This window comes from Sitophilus oryzae, unplaced genomic scaffold, assembly GCF_002938485.1.
Source record: "Sitophilus oryzae breed Bouriz unplaced genomic scaffold, Soryzae_2.0 scaffold_1500_pilon_pilon, whole genome shotgun sequence".
Classification (NCBI taxonomy): Eukaryota; Metazoa; Arthropoda; class Insecta; order Coleoptera; family Curculionidae; genus Sitophilus; species Sitophilus oryzae.
The window spans coordinates 1979357-2003176 of NW_022146171.1; the positions used below are offsets into that span (position 1 = coordinate 1979357).

The window sequence follows — 23820 nt, forward strand, 5'->3', positions numbered from 1 at the left end:
GGAATTGCTGCACGTGGCGCCCCAGGTGGCGTGATGCGCATTGAAGTCCCCCCCCCCGATGATGCACGGGTGGGGGCCTTCTAGCAACTTATCCCAGTCCCCAGGTTCAGGGGGCTTTCCAGGAGACTAGTAAACCGAGTAGACCCCGACGGAGGCATCTTGCATCGGACGCAGACTGCCGAGGCCTCAGCCGCGACCATTGTTGGGGGCAGTATCACTTGGTGCTGGATGGACTTTCTCACCAGGATGAGCGTTCCACCTGCTGCTCCCGTGGTGCGATCGTTTCTATGGCAGACGTAGTTGGGTATTGTAAACCTCATGGCAGGTTTGAGGAATGTTCATATGTCAATGTTATGGTCATCTAGGAAGGTGCAGAACTCATCCTTCTTGTTCTTAAGGGAATTGGCGTTCCAGGAGGCAATTTTTATTGCTGATGGCCTAACCATTAGTTGGCGGGATACATGCGGTGATGGCGGCCATCATCTTCTCCTGGAACTGCGCCACAAATTGGGCAATTGTTGCATTCATAACGGCCGTGATGTCTTTGGGCGGCGTTTGGCTGTTATTTTGAGTGCCACATACAAACGTTGGCGGGGGAATAGGTTTTTTGCCTGTGGTTGCGGTGCGGGGGTTCTTTTAACTGGGCGCATAGGGCACCCTGAGGAGCTGGCTACGTGGTGCCCTGAACAGTTGTAACACTTCGCCGCCTCGGCAGGTTGGTTTCCGCAAGACCTGGAGCTGTGCGGCCCCGCGTATTTCACGCAGACTGGTGCTGCGCTGCACCTTTTGGCGGTGTGCCTTTTGGCGGTAGCCCGTGGCGAGAGACCGTTCGACTTCTTTGTAGATATGCTCACCCTCAAGTTCAGGATGCCTCTATATGGCCCTCTTCTTTCGGTACAGCTACCTGTACCACATCTTTTGCGACACCCTCTTTGGTCTTCCACCGCTGTACGTGCACCGGGTGGAAGCCCCGGGCCCGGAGTTCCTCCTCGAACTCTTCAGTGGAGATGTCGGGAACTACACCTCTGAATAGAACCCTCAGGTGACGTTCCTCCGGAGGGCAGAACGTATGATACGGAATGTTGTTGTCGTCCATAAAACGGGATATGTTCCTGTATTCCGTTTCGGAGTTAGGGTAGATAGTTACACCCTCTTTTTTGTCAGCAGCCTCTTCCTACCTGCTGGCTCGGTAGTAAAGTTATTCGAGACATCCGATATCGTGGACGGCATTTCGGCCTCTACAGCGTCCATTGGCTTGGATTCCGACGGAGATGGCGTCGGCTGCTGGTCGCTGCTCTCTGCCGTACCTGGATGCCCATCCTTTAGCATCCGGTTCTCTTCTAGAATCTCGGTGTAAGCACTCTGCATCGTTTTAACATTTGCATCAGCGAGTTGTACTGGTCTTTCATGATCTGTATCTCTTGCCGCAGCATAGCTAATTCGTTATCGCAGGGCTGCGATAATTCGTCTCCTGATCGGGAGTCTTCATCTGATTGGACTATCATCTCCTGTATCTGCCTTGACGCCGCCATAGCGACGTTACAGCGGGCCAACTCTCTACTGCTACCCTTGGGGGAGTCCTTGGGCACAAAAACAACTTGGGCGACTGGATCGTACACTCAACACACTGACTGATCGTAACACACATCGACACAGACTGCACCGAGGGAGGGGGGCGAGCGATGCTCTAGCTTCCACTGGTCCACTGGGAACTCGGTATTATATTATATACTATAACGAACGCGACTTAAATAATCTGGGTAAGCGACCAATCAGAGAACAGAAGCGATAAAGAGTGACAGGAAAACGGAGCCTACGGCCATCAAGTGTGATATTTCCTTTTCTTATATGTGATTGTGTGTTACACTTGTTCTCACTATCTAATGACACAATTAAAAAAACCAGCATTAATAACTTTCCCCCTCCTACAATAATTAAAACTTTTTAAAATAAAAAAAAAATCAATAAATAGATAAATAGTTCTAAGCTCTATATTTACCTTTGCCTGTTCCTATGGATTTCGTCCCTTTCGTTTTCTCCCTTCTAAAACTCGATAGAAGACTTTCCATTTTTTTTCACATCTGTTGCGGTGCACCCTATATTATTAGCAATTGCCACCCAAGCATCATGCTTCTTGACTTTATTATAATATCTCCCATTTGTCGGATCCCATAAAATAGGCTGCCTTTCAAACTCATCTATTAGCTCTAAACATTTTTCTCTGTTCCACTCCATAGTTTAAAAACTGATTATCCACTGAACACCGGCCGACGAATAAATTCTTTTGAGCAAATCCCGTTTACCGACAAGCTTCCGAAAATGTTTGGCGCGTTCGGTTCTGTTCCGCGCAACGTACTGACTATACAAACTTGTTACAGCGCGCGCGGCGCGTTTGGTTCGTTCGGAGTGTTTTGTTTCAAATGAATACCTACCTTAAGATCTTCTACAAATATTTTTCACAAATGCGATTTAAAATTTAATTAGCTTTGGTGCCTTTTTACTCTAGGAAACAAAACTTGAACAGTTAAACGCCATCGCTAAGGAGCCTATTTAAGAAATGTGTACTTACTTTTCAGCACTTCTGTGAAAATTATGCATCCTGTCTACTTCATCTTCAGTATCTCCACAAACTAAGCATCTTTTTATTTTTGTGTATAAATATAATCCCGCAATCTTGCCTTGAAAAAGCAGTCTTCGACTTCAAACATGTGTGTTCAAATAAAAAGTACACTTTTTGGGGTGATAAAACCAACCACACACTATTTCCACACTAATATGTTTTTAGATAAATCCGCAATTGCGCCCTCGGCAGACCTCTGATATTATCAACGATCTGTTGGAGAATACGGTGACATCTCTCCGTGTTCTGGCGTGTACCCAAATTAGGGAGCGCGTGAAAGCTCATAATATCTAACCTAACTTAACCTAACCCATCCATATTCTAAGACCCAAATATGTTTTCATTTCCGTTACGTTTGTTTCCTTCCATTGTTTGTATCTACTACTCCTTACAGTATTATTTTCCAAATACTTTTATTTCATTTGATATAAAAAGTTGATAGTCAATGGGACTTGCACTTTTTGGATCAAATGAAACATTTATTTTGCCTTGACCTGTGAAAGGAAACGTAAGTTGTGCATTTTTGCAGCAATTTTTTTACCGATGTTATCGTCATTCCTGTCACTCTTCAGACAAATTACTTTCATTTCGATCATCACTGTTGTTATCTTCGCCAGCTGTTTCCTCATTATATTCACTGGAATTAGCGGACTCTACTATTACTAGCTATGTATTCACTTCCGGAATCCTGGAATGGCTCTTCATCCGAACTGTCCCCTTTGGCTAATGCTAATTCTTCTAATTCTTGTTGATTTAACCTTTTTTCGGATTATCACAATCTAAAATACTCACTTGACGCCGTTTTGCATCCATTTTGTAATATTTATTATGCCAAACACAAAAAAAATATAGGAAAGCAAAGTGATTAGCTAGTGAGCAGTGTTAAGTGATTTAAGTGTCATCCTTTTTGGGTGGACAAAAATTACAAAAATTGGCTGATTTTGACAAATTTTGACTAAATACCGAGACCTTATTTAAGAATAAAAATGCAATTTTAGTCTCTAATACAATAGCTGATGCTACTATAAATAAATTATTAAACAGATTGTTGTCCACCCTTTTGGATTGACGTTAATAATTTATATTTGAAGTTTTCATGTCTACTCAGTCGTGTGGACGAAATTGTTATTTTGAGTTTTTTTAAAAATGGATCTGGCAGTCAACCTGTTTTTGGACACTTTTGTAAATTAAACAATTTTGGAAATTAAACAAATTTCTAAAATTTTTCTTACTAGTTTTCTCTGACAAACTGTTCAGAGTCAAGAACCAGTTGAAAATTAGCGATATTCGACTGACCGGCGCAAAAAAAAAATTTCTACTCCAAACCCTTTAATTTGTTATTAAAGGCTGTCGTACCTTAAGGTTTTATAAGACAAAAGGAGGTTCAGTATTTGCGGATGACCGGCCGGCAATATCTTTATTATTAAAAAATAAAAATCTCAACATTTTATGTAATTTCAATGTTGCTTTTTGCCTTGTAACCGAGTTATTTTTATGGTTATGCCGGGGTAAATGTGAGAAATTGAATAATCACTGGTTTATACTGAACACATGTAACAATTATTACAAAAATTGTACTATTTTAACTCAATTCTTATCATACATTAATAGCATGCATTTTTTACTAAATTTTAAAAAATTTAACCTATTTTAGTTCAATTTTTTTTAGGCAAATCGGATTTTCAAAATAATCCACAAGTTCCGAAAAACAGTCGCTGTTCTTAGTTTATTGGTTATTGGAACGTTTGTTTTTCTGTCATATACTGAAGTTGGAATTGATGGTCTGCACAGTACCCATCTACATGTTGGTAAGTTCACAATGTGTTTTGACATACCGTATTTTGACATAGAAAGACCCATGTTGTTTTTTGATCATATTGTATTATCTCCCCAATTAATTTTATGCAAAAGTTGTATTAACCTTCCGTCGGGCGCAGTCACCATATGCACCAGTTCAGGCGCAGTGTATCTGATAGAACCGAAATGAATAATTGCATAATTATCAGTAATTAGTTATTTTGTATGCCAATTTTCAACAAATTTGGCTAATCAATGAAAAAATAAAAATAAAAACTGATGAAATTAATCAGCGTTTATTAGTAATAAAATACATGCATATCAAAATTAAAAATATTCTTGTTGCATAACACGAAACTAATACTTAAAAATGTATAGTTTATGCAAAATAGTAATAAGTAGGTATTCTAACTATAAATAAGCAAATGTTATTCAAGTAACTGTTCGTTGGGCTGAATAGTAGTAGTCAAACAAGCTTCACATACATAATTTGCGTGTTGCAGACAGATCGATTTTTGACACTTTTTACACTGATATCTAGAGAGTCGTCTAAGTCCAGTTTCTGAGGTACATGGTGCACATCTTCTTTTTTTCGGTACTGCCTCAATCTCTTCTTGCTGGATTTCTGCCGACACATTGGGTCTGAATCTCTTTAGCCTTTCCTGTAGAACAAAAGGAATTCCTCTCGTTTTTTGACTTCTTCTAGTCAAATGTTCTAATACCAGTTCATGGGATAGCTTTTTCAAAAAAAGTCGCCTTCTAATTTCTTTGAAACCGTTCCCAAAGTAAACTATTTGGGAGTTGATTCCGCTCATATTTAGCATTGAGAAGAAAACTACCATTGGCCAACGTTTTACGTTTCTAGATACGTTGTACGATGCGCACATTTTATCGGCCGTATCTACTCCACCTTTTGTCTCATTGTAGAATGTTATAATGGATGGTTTCATTTGATTACCGGTGTTTGGATCAATTGATTTTTCATTGTGTAATGTAGAAACAAGAATAACAGTCTTCCCTTTTTTTGGAACATATGACATTAAAGTTGTGGAATCACTGAATCCAAAGTTGCTGGAATACTGTTGTCTCCCTACTGTTGAAACAAACTCAGGTGGTAAAGCTCTTTTGTTTTTCTTCACAGTACCAACAAATGATATTTTGTTTTGTCGTAGATATTCCACCAAGTCAAAATCAGTAAACCAGTTGTCAGCAGTTAGGTTTCGACCTGATCCTTTTATGGGATCTATCATCCGTTTGACAATATCTGCTGGTTTATTACTGACATTGAATGGGCCTTCAGGTTGTTTTCCAGCATAGATTTCTAAATTATATAAATAGCATAACTTAGCATCCATAAGAGCAAAAATCTTCAAACCATACTTCGCGGGTTTCGAGGGTATGTACTGGCGGAAAGAACATCGCCCACGAAAAGCTTCTAATTTTTCATCCAAGGTTACATTTTCTCCCAATGAATAATTCTTTTGGCAGTTTTCCACAAACTTTGTGAAAATGTCCCGCACAGCTGCCAGCCGGTATTCTTTTCTTTTTTTCTTTCCTCCCTTGTCAGGCGGTCGTCAAATCTTAGGCATCGAATTATAAATTTAAATCTTTTAATACTCATGACTAGTCCGAATTTCTCAACACCATCTCCATTTGTTCCCCAAAGTTCTTCCAAACTCTGCCTGTTGCTTTTATAGAGACTGCTGCTAAAAATAACAGCCCTATAAAGGCTTTTAGTTCAATCAAATCTATGAACCTTGCATCCCTTTCTCGTTCATAATTATCTTTTATAAAAGTTATGAATTGATTTGTGTTATTTGTTACATTTAAGAGGACTAGTCGCATTTCTCGCATTTTTTATGACGCCTGGTAGGTGCCTTATTATATTGTGAGCTTGAGCTCGAATTCTGTATGATTTAGGGTTAAAATGCCATTTTGTAACTTTATCTTTGCCAAAAAAATAACCACTTTCATTAAGTTTTATTTCCTCTTCATTCGAATCATCCTCTTGTTCAGTTTCAGAATCTTGCTTTCCAGGCTCTACGTGGTCTTCCCCATCACTGTCACTGTCTTCGTCAAAGTTTTCTTCAATTTCGTTGAACAATTAGAAGGAGGATTGATGGTTATATAACCACTGAATACAGTTACTGCAGGACACCGTATTGAAAATACTTGAATTGTGTAGCAGCTGATCATTAGAAGTAAGATTAGCATCCTCATGGTGATTTTTAAGATATAGTGATTGATATAGGGTCTAAAGATCGGAGTAGCTCGTTTACATGATCTTGATTCCCTAAATTATAGAATTTTCGTCTGCTAGACATGGTATTGCTTGAAATTAGAGAAAAATACGATATGGTAACTTATTCGGTCGCAGTGTATCCAACAGATCAACTTCTACAATAGTGCTAAATATGTGATATACCTAAATATATTTGTAAACATACAATAGAATAAATAACATACAATACTTACAATTTATAAAAAATGTAATATTTTCAACTAGTAAAGTGTAACGTAATCAGACGCAGTGTATCTAAGATATCACCACTGACTCATCGAAGGTTCTAACACAAACTGTCGTGAACGTATCGATAGCTAGCCTTGAAATACGAGGCTACCTAGGCGGTGGAGATTTTAACACTTAAGCCTGATGTACACCATGCAAAAGAGAGACTGCTGTATCTGCTAGAACAGCTGCGCCCGACGAAAGGTTGAGGGCAGTTTAGACTCTCAACAAGTAAACAGGAATCGTTATAATCCGGTCGAGATATTAAACCCCGCGAGTTTTTGGGGGACCTTTTTTATGACTGATTTATTTTTTGCATAGTAATTATTAAATTAAGCATGGAAGTCACTTTTTAAATTTTGACAAAAATGCTTGAATCTCCACAACTGTATATAAATTATTAGTAATTAAAGCGTAGACAGTAAGTAAAAATAAAAAATATATATATATTAATTTATACTACAGGACGATTCTAATTTAAAGTATTTTGTGATAAATATTAAAAAACTGTTGTTAAAAAATAAAATTTTCAAAATCTTTTATTTAAGGCAATAAAATCTACTTAAATATACAAAATTTAAGATACAATGTACTATTAAATAAAGAAACGTTAAAAAAGAAACAGCAAGTAAAAAACTAATAAAGAATCTCTTGTACTGTGAAAAATGTCTTTAATGTTATCAAAAAAACTCGCGAATCACATTTACCCCAACTTCTGCACGTGTCCGCTTGATATTCGCGGCCAAACCAACACTGAGGTGATTTCTTTGGATGTGTTCCACAAAATATTTGCCAGGGATAAGGGCCATTGTCTTTAAATCCCTCCACTACGTGACCTTTTTTTCCAAATATTTGTCTAAAACTTCACGAATGTCAATTCTTGCGAAAGGGAAGCCCCTGTTACTTACTGTTCTGAAAGTCTTGACTAACAACTCCTCCTCCTCGGGCGTAAAGGCAGTTGGGTGACCTGGGGGCATCCAGCTCGAGGAATCAGCTTTTAGTTAGCTCTTCATCATTCGTTTCTTCTTCGAATTCCTCCGACTCGAAATCGCTTAGGTCTTCTTCAAAATACTCGGTTTCTTCCGAAATGGATGAGTGTGGTGACTCAGCTTTTGACATTTTCAAATATGGTTTATTTGAAATTGCAACATGCGATTCAAAACGACAATTTGACTCGAAATACCAAATGTGTGGTACCAAATTATTCGTAAAAAATGCTTTTGGGTTAGGTTAGGTTAAAAGTTTATCCATGTTAACATTTTCCCCATGTAAATTAGCTCTCGTTTCGTCATAGATTTGACCTGCAGAACTGAACACTTGTTCACTAGGAACACTAGTGGGAGGAGCTGATAAATATTTAGTTGCTATTGGTCTTAAGTGAATATACGGACTGGAAGCCCAATACTCAAAAATGTCAGCGGTTCTAAGCAGCAAAATGTTCCTTCAAATAGCAAGTCAAATGTTCTTCAACACGTGGGAATCATCAGAATCTTCAAATGCAGTGACATTCAAATGCATTTTGTCGTGGGTATCCCATAAATCGTCGTTTGAGGAGTGGTTTGAGGTATTTCCATGAGAGGGGTCTGATAGGTTCTTCTGATATAGAGACTATATCTTCATTCTCGAGAATCTATAATAATCGTTGTCAGGAAGTATGTTTTTTATATATTTTTTTAAATGGTTGTATTTTTCCAAATTCTTACCGACATTTTGATCTGCAGTAAGTATTTTACACTTTGACATTAGATAATACTAATTTCATTCTCAACTTAAGAGTATTTCCGAACAATAGTGTATTGTTTTATTAGGAGTAAAAATTATACATTTTTGATGATGCTGTACCTTTGAAGGACCATCGTAAAGCTATTCCGATGTTACAAGGAAGCAAAAAAAGTACATTTTTACTCCTAATAGAACATACATACTATTTTTTTAAAACATTACAAATCATTTTTAATCAATTTCAAACATTGCAAATAATATAAACAGCAATCGAGCAACAATTTGTACGCTCGTTGAATTTGACACTTAATATTTTTTTTGTTTAATAGTATATTTTTGTACTTTTGTGCTTAGGCGTAACAGTGCTTTACTTTTATACCTAGGCGTTAAAATGACAAAAATTAATACTTTTGAGACGTCGAAAAAAAAATCCTTTTGATCTGAAGCGAGCGACTTTTTTGCGAAATATATTGGTGACCGATGTGAAAAAATGACAAAACGCACCCTAGAATTATTAATGTTATCGATAACGGGCAGAGTTATAAAGATTTAGCTATTTAGGATTTTAATTGGAAATAAGTCCTAGTCATTTGAAAATCCAATTTAAATATTGTTTTGAATTAAAATCAAAAAAATCTGATTTATATAAAAAAAATCTGATTTAAATCAAATAAATCAGATTTTCTTGATTTTTTTCAAAAAATCATGATTTTTTCCAACCCTAATTTGAATTATCAGATTCCCTGGAACAAAGTCACAGAAAAGCTGGTGCATTCCCAGAGCACTCATATCATCTGGCTCAAGATAATAATGTATCAGTGGACTGGAAATGTTCGCCCTTCTCAATAAATTCTGCCAAAATAGTACCAGCTGTGAATGTGTTATTCGTTGGCTGTTTTTGGTACTTCAAAACTGGATGTAGTTAAAAATTTGAAAAAACTTGTTCACTAGGAACACTAGTGGGAGGAGCTGATAAATATTTAGTTGCTATTGGTCTTAAGTGAATATACGGACTGGAAGCCCAATACTCAAAAATGTCAGCGGTTCTAAGCAGCAAAATGTTCCTTCAAATAGCAAGTCAAATGTTCTTCAACACGTGGGAATCATCAGAATCTTCAAATGCAGTGACATTCAAATGCATTTTGTCGTGGGTATCCCATAAATCGTCGTTTGAGGAGTGGTTTGAGGTATTTCCATGAGAGGGGTCTGATGTTGAACAAGAGGGTGCATTATTCCTCATCCTTGATGGATTCAGAAGCCCACATCCAGGTGCTGTCTGCCGGACCGTCAGATTCGTCCGGTTTGTGAAACTGGCACCCACCATCTCGAAGAGTCAGGAAAAGTTAGCTCTTCATCATCCGTTTCTTCTTCGAATTCCTCTGACTCGAAATCGCTTAGGTCTTCTTCAAAATACTCGGTTTCTTCCGAAATGGATGAGTGTGCGAAATGACTCAACTTTTGACATTTTCGAATATGGTTTATTTGAAATTACAACATGCGGTTCAAAACGACAATTTGACTCGAAATGCCAAGTATGTGGTACCAAATTATTCGTAAAAAAATGCCTTTTCCAAATATGCTAATGAGCTACCCTCTCTCTATTTGAAAAAATTGAGATATTACCAAGAGCAAGAATTTAAGATTTATCATTAAATAAATCACCCAATATATTAAATAAAATATATTTCTATAAACATATTATTTGCACAATGAAAATTAAACTAGAACAAGTTGACGTTAGACTAAGATCTGAAGATAAAGTTTATTTAATTCTTATTTTTGTAAATATCAATATGGAGAATAATTAAAAAGTAAATGATAAGAGAACGAATCAGAAGTCATGCTGTTTAGTTGAGTTGAGTTCTCCAAGTATTATAATGACAGTGAAGTAAGTTTGTAATTTTTTATATATTTTCTCTTAGTATATTTTATTGGTCAAAAGATATTCAACTTGACGTGTCTCGATTTGTTTCAGGAGTGTGTAACAATCCAGGCAGCCTAAGAGCTGTTCTTTCAAGTTCAGTCCATTGTCGAGCGTTGAGCAAATGTCCATTGAGGGTTCGATCTTGTGTGTTGTCAAAAGTCTGTAGTGGTGTATAGTCAGGTATATTATGAATCCTAAGATTCCGGGAATGTAGGGTAGTAGTAGCTGGTGGGCATTTCTTTCATTGTAAATCAATTCATTGGCTCTAAGGGCGCCGATTGTGGTGGGGATTATTGGAGTAACTGTTCCGTAAAGGGTATTATTAGGCTTCGTCGGGTTCAGTGATTCGAAAAAGTCACAAGGGGTCCGGGGATGGGCAGAGTCTCAGCAGGGTAGTCCTTCAAAAACATGTTTAGTAATCTTCGGTGTTTGGAAGATATCATTCCAGCTTTGAGCTCGGATCGCAGTATTTGAATGTAAAAAAGGATTCCAAAGTATGGGGGGGGGGGGTGATGAAAGGGTGCCATGCATCTTCATGGCGTCGGAAGTATTGGTTCTTTCTAAGTAGGTCGTCCATTATGTGAATAATATAGTACATATTGTAGGCTGACGGTACGTAGGTGGAGACGTCGGGATTAGGACGTCCAGTAAGTGGCTGTCGGAGGTAAAATGTTAGTATGATGTTAATGGTGGTCTGAGGTTTGACAGTCTTATTCTCTTAGTTGGTCAAAAGATATTCTACTTGACATTTCTCCTACATAAATTCATGTACTCAATTCTGTGATAAATTTATATTTTTTTATCTATATTTATTGTTTCAATTATCTTCGATACCTAAAACGTCCCTAGCCGCAACCCTCTAAAACAGGGTAGCAACATGTGGTGGAGGCGCCGCGTAATATTGACGTGTCCAATGGGTGAGAAAAGACCGAAGTCGTTAATCTCTGTGAAAGGGTTCGTCTTGACGCTTTCAGCTATCATCATTAGGGTGGGAGGAATATTTAACTCAGTAGTCGAGTGTCAGCATTCTAAGAAAAAGACTGTAAGATGTAAAACAATATTTAGTGTACGGATATAGTTTTGAGCAACTGTTTGAGAGGATGACTTGGTGTACTCATTAAGGATGATCGGGAGGCACTGGTGTCATTTACTCCGCATTTCGCGAGGGTGTCTGAACCTTTAAAGTATGAACAGTAAGTTCCTATTATTTGAACGAGGTTTCCGAACCAGGTGTTGCTGTTCCTAAGGAATAGGAAGTCTTTAAGCTGGCTGATCTGTGAACGACCGTTGGGTACAGGTAGAGATAATCTCTTACCGTAGATGTTAAATGAGATATCAATGTCTCGATTTGTTTCAGAAGTGTGTAACAATCCAGGCAGCATAAGAGCTGTTCTTTCAAGTTCAGTCCATTGTCGAGTGTTGAACAAATGTCCATTGAGGGTTCGATCTTGTGTGTTGTCAAAAGTCTGTAGTTGTGTATAGTCAAGTATATTATCAGGCTGAGCTGATATGCTGTTTATGAATCCTGAGATTCCGGGAATGTAGGGTAGTAGTAGCTGGTGGGCATTTTCTTCATTGTAGGGAATCAATACATTGACTCTAAGGGCGCCGATTGTGGTGGGGATTATTGGTGTGACTGTTCCGTAAAGGGTATTATTAGGCTTCGTCGGGTTACTTGACATTTCTCCTACATAAATTCATGTACTCAATTCTGTGATAAATTTATATTTTTTTTTATCTATATTTATTGTTTCAATGATCTTCGATACCTAAAACGTCCCTAGCCGCAACCCTCTAAAACAGGGTAGCAACATGTGGTGGAGGTGCCGGGTAATATTGACGTGTCCAATAAGTGAGAAAAGACCTAGGCTGAGGAAACATTGGTTGTTCAGGAAGTTGACGAACCAAATTACCAATGTGATGAGCCATAAGAAGGAGTCTCGGAAGATGTGGTTGCAAGTACATCATTGTCTTTATCTGACAAAAGTGAAAAAGGAATTCAAGTAAATCTCAAGCCAAATTATCGATCAAAATACACCCAATGTGATATCTACGGACAGTTTCTCTGTAACACTGCTTGCTCACCCCTTCAAAATCCGCTGGTTAATATAGCAACATCATCACTGAAACTTCGTAAAGCTATGCAGAGTGTTACAAAAATATTGTGGTTTGATGAGCCCAGTCCAAGTTCAAGCAAACCCTCCATATATGGAATTGGCACCGATTCTACCTTCTTCAAGTACTTCACAATTTGAATCAGGGTTGGCATGATTTAAATCAAATTATTTTTTTAATTTTAATCATTGATTTAAATAAAAAAAAAATTATTAAAACTTTATTATAAATCAAAAAATAGCTGTAAAAGTTATAAGAATGTGTCCTAGAAAACTATAAAAAATATTTCTATAAAAGATATAACAGTTAATAAATCGAAACGTAATTGTAAATGTTATAAAACTATATAAAAATATATATAAATCAATTTAAATGTTGGACCGATTTTTGAAGTAATTTCGTGTGAATCCATTAGACCGCTAAACGCAGGGATTTATTTTAAAATTTATGTATAAGTGACAAAAATTCGCTGTTCGAATACATATCATTCGCAGTCTAGTGCCAGAACTAGGTTCTTCTGATATAGAGACTATATCTTCATTCTCGAGAATCTATAATAATCGTTGTCAGGAAGTATGTTTTTTATATATTTTTTTAAATGGTTGTATTTTTCCAAATTCTTACCGACATTTTGATCTGCAGTAAGTATTTTACACTTTGACATTAGATAATACTAATTTCATTCTCAACTTAAGAGTATTTCCGAACAATAGTGTATTGTTTTATTAGGAGTAAAATTATACATTTTTGATGATGCTGTACCTTTGAAGGACCATCGTAAAGCTATTCCGATGTTACAAGGAAGCAAAAAAGTACATTTTTACTCCTAATAGAACATACATACTATTTTTTTAAAACATTACAAATCATTTTTAATCAATTTCAAACATTGCAAATAATATAAACAGCAATCGAGCAACAATTTGTACGCTCGTTGAATTTGACACTTAATATTTTTTTTGTTTAATAGTATATTTTTGTACTTTTGTGCTTAGGCGTAACAGTGCTTTTATACCTAGGCGTTAAAATGACAAAAATTAATACTTTTGAGACGTCGAAAAAAAATCCTTTTGATCTGAAGCGAGCGACTTTTTTGCGAAATATATTGGTGACCGATGTGAAAAAATGACAAAACGCACCCTAGAATTATTAATGTTATCGATAACGGGCAGAGTTATAAAGATTTAGCTATTTAGAATTTTAATTGGAAATAAGTCCTAGTCATTTGAAAATCCAATTTAAATATTGTTTTGAATTAAAATCAAAAAAATCTGATTTATATAAAAAAATCTGATTTAAATCAAATAAATCAGATTTTCTTGATTTTTTTCAAAAAATCATGATTTTTTCCAACCCTAATTTGAATTATCAGATTCCCTGGAACAAAGTCACAGAAAAGCTGGTGCATTCCCAGAGCACTCATATCATCTGGCTCAAGATAATAATGTATCAGTGGACTGGAAATGTTCGCCCTTCTCAATAAATTCTGCCAAAATAGTACCAGCTGTGAATGTGTTATTCGTTGGCTGTTTTTGGTACTTCAAAACTGGATGTAGTTAAAAATTTGAAAGATGTTCCAACACTTGATAATTTGGATTTTTTCCAGTAGCAAATGGTGTCAGTCGGAGCAGGTTCTTCACTCCTTCTGTGAAGCCACATAACAGCCTACGGAGTGTTTACATCCACCTACAACATAATCGCATTTAGTTATTACAAGGAAACGTTACCTGCCTACTATTTCTACAAACCTGCAGAAGCTGCACAGTCCTGACATTCTGCGCTCACAATTTTGGAATTTGCTTCATTAACCTCCGCCTGAACCGAATAATTTTTTGAACGGACCCTATGTTCGGGGTATATCTTTATCTTCACCAAACAAAGAGAATCTGCACGTTTCAGCTGCATCGCCATAGCTTTCTTTTCTTCTTCTTAAAGTGGCTATCACATTGGTCCATATTACTTTGTTCACCGCCGTTCTGAACAAATCTGTTGACGTCATTCCGGTTCATGTTCGTAGATTTCGTAGCTAGATTCCACAGTGCAGATCTTGCCTGTATTTCGGCGATTAGCACCTCCGCGTGCTGGTCCTCAGGCGCCATGACAACCACTGAACGCTAGAAATCTCGCCGAAAAACAATTCAGATTGAACTCGACTCTTGGCGGACGCTAGCGCAATGCCCAACGCGACACTTTCTGGCTGTGCATTTAAGTTAAGGGAATTGATTCCATTTCGTGGCGATGGCGACGCGACGCTCGACGCTCTTAGCCTGAATGTAACTTTCCCTTTTGATTTACCCTATGTTATGATTTTTATGAGTACCTTGTTTATATAGTGTATTGTTATGATTAACAAATTATGGTTTGTGTATTATGTCAGATTGTATTATTCATAATGCATGGTTTTTTATGACAGAGGCGATAGAATGTTACGGGAGATAAGATTGGGAGTGAGGCGTCCGCAGCAGTCAGTCGGTACCGTGCACTCGCACGAGACACATGTTTGTGTCGTAATCCTAAGTACTAAAATGTAATAAAGAAGTTATGAGGGAAATCCAGTGTTTTATTTGAAAATACAAGATCTATTGTTACATATCAGAAGTTGGATAGAACTACTAGAAGTACCACAAGAGTTTAAAAAGTGCCAATATGCCATGTTGTGTGTGAATCCATAAGTTAAGTTGCTGGAAAAGGACATAAAGCCATAAATAAGCCAGCAATGTTAGTGAATAAAAATGATAATAGTACTACATACATACAGGAACATTTGGAAATTGGCTTATCCACTCCTACTTCAAAAATGGGAAAAGACAAGGCTGTTACGATGTGCAAGGTGCAAACTGCAAGTCATGTTTGCTAAAATAAGTCTTTTGATTGACCATGTTGACATAAACACTAAAGCAGTGAGAAAATATAGCTTCAGAGGATACATTCGAATAAGATAAGTACCTACACAGATATCAATTAATTGTTAATTTATGTTTCATAGTTACGAATATAAAATTTTTAGTTGCTTGTTTATGATTTTAAAGACGTTATTGAAATTAATATTCCAATAAATTGAATTTGTAAAAGAATCAAATAAAATAAAAGGTTCAGATCAATTAATGATAGTGATATCAATATAGGGCAGCCTGTATAACAAAAAAATGTTTTAACTAAAATTAAAAACAAGCATCTTTTGCATAATCTCTTTGCAAATTTGATACAAGCAAAATCAAATGTTTAATGTCTAAATTATTTAAATTGATTTTGTAAAGGCTATTCATTTCTAGTGAATAAAATTAAACAATATGAAGGTTTAAAATATCACCAAGGTTTAAATTTACACTGTGAACAAATAATCGCAAAAATAAATCTCTACAAACATTATAGACCGATATAGTCTAAAAATAATTATTGTTTTAATAAAGTTTATGATTCAAAAATTATTTCTCTGTTTCTTATAAAGATATAACGTTCTTTTTAAAATAATTAAGGACTAATTATTATTTTCAGGACGGTCTTGAAAATAGTCTGTTAATAGAAATAAAAGGAGTTACACAATATGTTTCAAAAAAAAATATGGTGATAATTGATAACAGAAAATGTTCGTACACAGGTCGATAAACACACAGAGTTTTTTACATAACACAATAATATTTGTTTGGATTTGTAAAAAGAAATTAGTATGCACAAAAAATTGTTTTGTATGTTTAACAATTTATACAGAGGAGTTTAAAAGAAACCATTTAATTAATTTCGTGTTGTGTTGATTATATTTTATGTTATGGTTTTAGTAAAGCCCTTCAGGATTTTACCAGAAGATAGAGTGTCGGAGGAATAAAAAGTTTAAATAATTACTTTTGTTCGGCCTCAAAAAAAAATAAATAAATAAAAAGAAATAGGAAGTTTGAAATACCAAAAGCTGTAACTTCAGACAATAACAATTAAAAAAAATAAAGTTTATCAATATAAGAAATCAGACTGTTTTGCAACAAAAATAAAATAAATTAGCATTGAACGCAATGTCAAATGCAATGTCCTCACAACATTCTACTTCCTAAAAAAAATATTTATTCTGAATGTTCTCTTTGGAAACAGTATATGATTTCACTTTTTGAATGATTATTATTTTGTTCCATGATTTATTCGCTAATCTCTTTTATTGAAATCTGTTTTAGTGACATGTAAGACATACTTAAAGTGCTTCATGAATTATAAAATTATAAATGAATTGGGAGATATTATCAAGATTCTAGAACCCTAGAGAGAGCAAGGTGTCTCTTTTGGAAGCACAGACGAGTATAGTCATTTACAGATGATAAGTTTGCTGAGCGATTTGGAATATGAAGTTTAGAAGAATATGAAGTATCTGTTTCTTTTATATAGAAACAAATTGAGCAACTACCTACTACTTATATAGTTGGAACTTGATTTCAACCATCATATGTATCCTTTCAAGTCATCACACCATTATTCACTCTGTACTATTTATTTAACAAGATTTTTAATGCATTTAAAAAAAAATCGAATTTAATTAAATTAAAATATAATTCCCAATCTGTAGTGTTCATCAACACTAAAGTATCAGAAATTACTTATGAATAGCAGTTAGGTACAGATATCAATTTCATTGCCTCCAGCTTTCATGGAATGTTGCAAATTTGACTGCTGTATATAGTTTATCAAAACTCAATAATTTCTTATTAAAAACAATTGAGTAAATATCATTTCCTATTTAACCACAACAGAGTTCAAGCAAAAACACTCAAATTGCACCCTGTATGTTTACAGGATAAAATTTTCTTTTTAATTAAAAATACCAAGAATTAAATATGACTAAGTACTTGCTAAACAAAGAGGATCAGAATATCATCAATATTTCTAATATTTCTATATTTTGTTTTAAAGACAACTGCGATAGTTTAATAAAATGTTCGAAGCATATTGATAAAAACTAAAGTTCTTTGGTAAAAAAAATAACTTATAAAAAAAACCTGTTACAAACAAATTACTGCATACAACTAACACTATATTTCGTACAAGGAATTATGAAAAACCATACCAGTCTTTCATGAAGTTGACTATTATTAGTAAATTGATATTTAATATTTAAGACTGTATAAAAAAAACATCTCCAGTTTTAACAAAAGTTTCAGTTTTAATTAATTTTAAATTTTACAGGAAGGTATAAAAAATTAGAACTAAATGTTCTTATACTTTTAGTAACACGTATCAGTAAAAGCACAGGGTTACAATGCTGCAACCCATATTAATTAATTAATGTTTGGCTTTGATAATGATCATTGAGGATCGTTGGTTGCAGGGGATTATGAGCTGGCCCGATCCTCTTCAACTGGGTTCTGATTGGTGGTCTAATTGAATCTAAACTTTTCAGTAGAAATAGTAAATAAAAAAAAATAATTAAAAATAAAAACGAAATATCTTTAGTATTAAAAATAATTGGAATATTATTCATTAATACTTATTTTTATTAAAATAGGGTCAAAATATGAATCGATTGAAAATATACTTGGTTGGTTACTGTATGAAAAGCAAGGTGAATTTAATTCTCATATTTGGAGAAGTGTGATTTAAAACTGCAAACAGAAGTAAAAGAAAAATAAATCAGTTTATGAAAGCTTTTGGCAGATAAATATTTCTAAATATAAAAAAAAATTACAGTTCTATAGTAAATAAAATTTTCAGTCAAAAACTAAATGAAATCTATGCAATAATCAAAGATCAAATGAGTTTGTAATAAAAATAATTAATTCTGACAATTGGGGTACTACAAAATACAGTATCGGCCATAATGTGACGTCTAATATTAAAAAAAAAAGAAATCTAACGTCTAATATAAAATACTCTTTGACTTTATGGATTCACTTAAGGCGAACAATTATTAAGTAGATATAAAGTTTTGTATGTTTCAACATTCAATTTCTTAGAACCATAAAAAGGGACATCGATTTGCAGCGATGCGAGTAAGGTCAGGATGAACGAACGTTTACGTTACTTTACTTATTTTCATTCTTACTTACTATTAAAAATAAAACAAAAATCAAAATTTAAGTAGATCAGAATTAAATGTTTAGATGGTGTTAATATAAGCAAATACTTTAGCAGCCAGTATAAGGCGTGTATTGTCAGTTGCTATATTTTGAAATTTGATTATTAATTATTTTATTAAGGATTAGATTCTGGTCTTTGTTAAGATGAAATTATGAGATTTATTTTTGAATATAAAACACAACGAAGGCATTACTGATTTAAACCTAAAACAAAACAAAAATAAATTAAAATAAAACCTAAAAATAAGTAGAGCTCTAATGCGAGCATAAAACCTAAAAATAAGTAGAGCTCTAATGCGAGCATAAAACCTAAAAAATAAGTAGAGCTCTAATGCGAGCATAAAACCTAAAAATAAGTAGAGCTCTATGCGAGCATAAAACCTAAAAGTAAGTAGAGCTCTAATGCGAGCATAAAACCTAAAAATAAGTAGAGCTCTAATGCGAGCATAAAACCTAAAAATAAGTAGAGCTCTAATGCGAGCATAAAACCTAAAAAATAAGTAGAGCTCTAATGCGAGCATAAAACCTAAAAATAAGTAGAGCTCTAATGCGAGCATAAAACCTAAAAATAAGTAGAGCTCTAATGCGAGCATAAAACCTAAAAATAAGTAGAGCTCAAATGCGAGCATAAAACCTAAAAATAAGTAGAGCTCTAATGCGAGCATAAAAACCTTAAAATAAGTAGAGCTCTAATGCGAGCATAAAAATTTAAAAATAAGTAGAGCTCTGGTGCGAGCATAAAAACTTAAAAATAAATAAAGCTCTAAAGCGAGCATAAAAACTTAAAAATAAGTAAAGCTCTAATGCGAGCATGAAAACTTAAAGGTGAGTAAAGCTCTAATGTGAGCGTATAAACTTAAAAATAAATAAAGCTTTAATGCGAGCATAAAAACTTAAAAACAAATAAAGCTCTAGTGCGAGCATAAAAACTTAAAAATAAATAAAGCTCTAAAGCGAGCATAACAACTTAAAAATAAATAAAGCTCTAATGTTAGCATAAAAACTTAAAAGCAAATAAAGCTCTAATGCGAGCATAAAAACTTAAAAATAAGTAAATCTCTGGTGTGAGCATGGAAACTTAAAAATAAATAAAGCTCTAATGCGAGCATGGGAACTTGAAAACAAATAAAGCTCTAATGCGAGCATAAAAACTTGAAAATGAGTAAAGCTCTAATGCGAGCATAAAAACTTAAAAATAAGTAAAGCTCTGGTGCGAGCATAAAAACTTAAAAATAAGTAAAGCTCTGATGCGAGCATAAAAACTTAAAAACAAATAAAGCTCTAATGCCAGCATAAAAACTTAAAAATAAGTAAAGCTCTAATGCGAGCATAAAAACTTAAAAATGGGTAAAGCTCTAATGCGAGCATAAAAACTTAAAAATAAGTAAAGCTCTAATGCGAGCATAGAAACTTAAAAATAAATAATTTTTTTTCTTTTTTTTATTTTTTTTATTTATCTTTTCAGAAGCAATAAAGGAGGGAAGTCGAGGACGACCGGAAAGTAGGATGGCCGAGTGTTATGATTTTTATGAGTACCTTGTTTATATAGTGTATTGTTATGATTAACAAATTATGGTTTGTGTATTATGTCAGATTGTATTATTCATAATGCATGGTTTTTTATGACAGAGGCGATAGAATGTTACGGGAGATAAGATTGGGAGTGAGGCGTCCGCAGCAGTCAGTCGGTACCGTGCACTCGCACGAGACACATGTTTGTGTCGTAATCCTAAGTACTAAAATGTAATAAAGAAGTTATGAGGGAAATCCAGTGTTTTATTTGAAAATACAAGATCTATTGTTACACCTATTTAATGCCTGAATGATTTACCCTAATTACTTCAACTACTTGTTGAGTTCTTTCTCTTAAGTATGGCTCTACCCAACTTAGTGCTGGTCCGCGGACACCCACACTCGATAACTGTTGAAGCAGCAAGCTGTGATCGACCGAATAGAACGCTCGACCCATATCAAATCTCTCTCTCTCTCTCTCTCTCTCTCTCTCTCTCTCTCTCTCTAAGTCTCACAGCTATAAAATCGTCTCTCTCACAGCTATAAAATCGTCTCCCATCACGAAGGCGGCTCTAAGCAATGCTACATCAAGCTCAGAAACCGGCTCATCCCATCCTTCAGGAGGGTCTTTGTTAAAATGCTCGCAAACGTTACAAGCGCAAAGGGAGTCTCCTGCCTTCTCATGCCTCTCGAAGAAGTCAGCCACCCAATCAACCATCGACTTGTGCCTTTTAGTGTTTCCAAAGGCGGTAAAATAATCACCACTGGGCACTCGCCAAGGCGCCAAATAAGCCCGGTCTCTATCTATCTGAATGGCGGGATTGATATAATCGGCCAGGGCTCTGGCTAACAGCCTCTTGTCCCCCTCTCCCTTATCCTCCAGCTCAACGGCAGTGAGAATATCCATGATGAACAGCAATCCATCAGTTTCATTGGTGGAACTCTCCCATCTGGACTTGTCACTCTCATGGATCGGTTGAGTTGACAACCAAGCCAGAAAGTCATTCCAGTCTTCTGGTCCAACTATCTCTCGCCTCACTAACCACCACAACATGGGTATTTGTTTGAAATCCCCACTCTGCAGGGAGAGGCCTATTGCACAGCCGCTTGCTGGATCCTTCCACGTGAATACGAGGGGTTCAGAAAAATGTTTTTTGGCAATATAATTGGCTTGACTCTCCAGAAGAATGCCTCTGATCTTTTTCTTCTTTTTGATCACTTCTTCTTTCATTTGCGGCTTGTAGAGTAGTTGCACAGGAACGTGGTCGCCTTTTTAATCCTGCACGTTGACGGAAACAGCCCCCGCATGCATCTCTGTTTTTTTTTCGGTCACTGGGCCAAAAACATTATTTAACGGGAGCAGCCCGCTCGCGGATGTTGTCTGCTCTTGATCGCATATTGCTGAATATACGTCAGGCACTTTGTACTTCACTCTTTCCTCCTCCAGAGACGAATAAACTCCCCCGGCAAAAATCTCGAAAGCCACGTCAATGTCGAAATCCTTGGGGGGTCTTGAACCAGCACGGTGAAGGCTGGCACCAACAACTCTACATCAGTCACCTCACTAGAGTGGATGTAGGTGTCTATCTCTGCTACGGTGGATTCGGGCAAAAGGTCTCGTACATATTCTATGGATTGTTCTATATCCGGGAGGGCTGCAGGTAGACGAGGCAATGTGGATGGTCTAAATTGCCTAAAGCCAGCCAACCCCACTAGCGTTGCTCCGGCTTGCTCCACTCTATTCAGGCATATCTGTGATAGTGGTGTGCTCATGGCTAAAGTGAAGTGCACCGGGTCCTGCTGAAAGTAAGCTAAGGTGTAGGATCTCACCAGCAGGGCCACGATCTTGAATAGCTTGAAAGCGCAACTATGCCGTCTGACGAGAAACGCGCAACCCCTAGAAAGCGTAATCACATAAACTCCCTTACGATGATGTAGGTCGTAGCCGAGTCTCTCTCTCTCTCTCTCTCTCTCTCTCTAAGTTAAGAGTATTAGAACATATATAAGTTAAGAGTATTAGAATATATATATGAACATATGAAGTTTTTTCCTTAGAATAGGAAATATTAGCATGTTATTAAGCATGTTATTAAGGAACACCCTGTAGTGTAGACAAGAGTCATTGCCATAGTTCAAAAGAAGCTTAGATGTTTCATCACTATCTCTATGGAATTTCATTTTATACTTTTATATTGAAACGATTATAGAATTTTCCAGTGACTTGAAGTATTTTGAGGATGCCAACAAAATTTTTAGGATTTAATAAACAAATATTCTCAGTTATATTGCAACGAAATATTTTAACGATATCTCACTATCATTAATTTTGAAATTCATTCTCTGTTTCAGATACCTCGTTGGAAAATGCGAAGTATCTTATCAATACAACAAAATGTAGGATACCAGATATTGACCCGTTAAACGAAGACGTATTGCCTTTCTTTAAGGAGGAAAAATACGAGATGTGCTCAAATAGGCCTCTGCTAACTTACGTACAAAAATCTGGCCATGGAGTTAAATTAAAAGTTAATGAAACTGTGATTTATTTATATAGTAGTTGGAATATTTCTTGTTGCTATTCTAAAATTTTAAGAAGTAACAACGATGATAATGTTTTGTAAGTATACTAAATTTTTTTGAATATTTAATATACCTACGATTTTTTTAATCCGGCGAACGATCTTTCGGTATCAAAATATTTGCCGATTATATACCGGGTGAAACATTGTCGTTGGAAACGTAGGAAATCTCATGCAAATTTTGAACTGTCCAAATATTGGCTCCCCTTAATTTTACAGCAACGTCGCAAACAAGGTTTTTAAAGGTTTGCTTATGGCTGAAAACACATGCCAAATTTGAACAATTTTGGACAAGCCGATTTTAAGTAATTTAAATCAATAAATAAAAAAGGAAATACCTAACACACGTCCATCTGGTACGGTGTGACTCTCCTTTTTTAATGCAAAGAGTGCATCGCCTTGAGTTGACATGTGCTGGCATATGGCTGCAGGAGTCAAATCTGATTTCAAGGGGCACAGTGCTCTTCTAACATGGTAGAGATGGTCGTCCCTTTTTAGGGGTGTTTCCATTAGCACCTATAAGCCCAAGAGCTACATAGCTTCTAAAAAACTTAAGAGATAGCACCTTCGAATCTTGAGCTCTATTTTTGAAGATTAGGTAAGAATTTACTATTGCTACATCTAGCAAATACCAGAAGATTCTATGCCACCATTTTCTGGATTTTCTGTAAATTTCGTATATCGACTTCAACATATCGAGTTTATCAACAAAACCTATATTGCTTTTATAATTGACAACAATAAGTGAACAAGTAAATTCTTTCAAAGATCCATCTTTTTGTCTCCTATTTACGGTGGTACTCAGAGACGGATCTGAGTAGTTGGCGAGAAAATTAACTTCTTTCCGATCTTTTCATTTCAGATACACAAGTCCGTCCTTGCTCACGCGCCTTTCAGATTCACCTCTAACCATATCTTTTTCGAAATGTTATCACACTTACCACGCTTGTACCGACAATCGTGGACAACGTTTTACTACTTTACTAAAC

At 35.7% G+C, this 23820-nt stretch overlaps 1 protein-coding gene across 1 annotated transcript in view; it reads left to right on the forward strand.

Moving 5' to 3' along the window:
• Nucleotides 1–23820, forward strand: part of LOC115878120 — a 66970-nt gene that overhangs the window by 40851 nt on the left and 2299 nt on the right. Inside the window, exons 2-3 of the mRNA XM_030894490.1 lie at nucleotides 4290–4428; nucleotides 22602–22869. Of these exons, the coding sequence (XP_030750350.1) occupies nucleotides 4290–4428; nucleotides 22602–22869 (407 nt within the window). The remainder of the gene's footprint in view (nucleotides 1–4289; nucleotides 4429–22601; nucleotides 22870–23820) is intronic.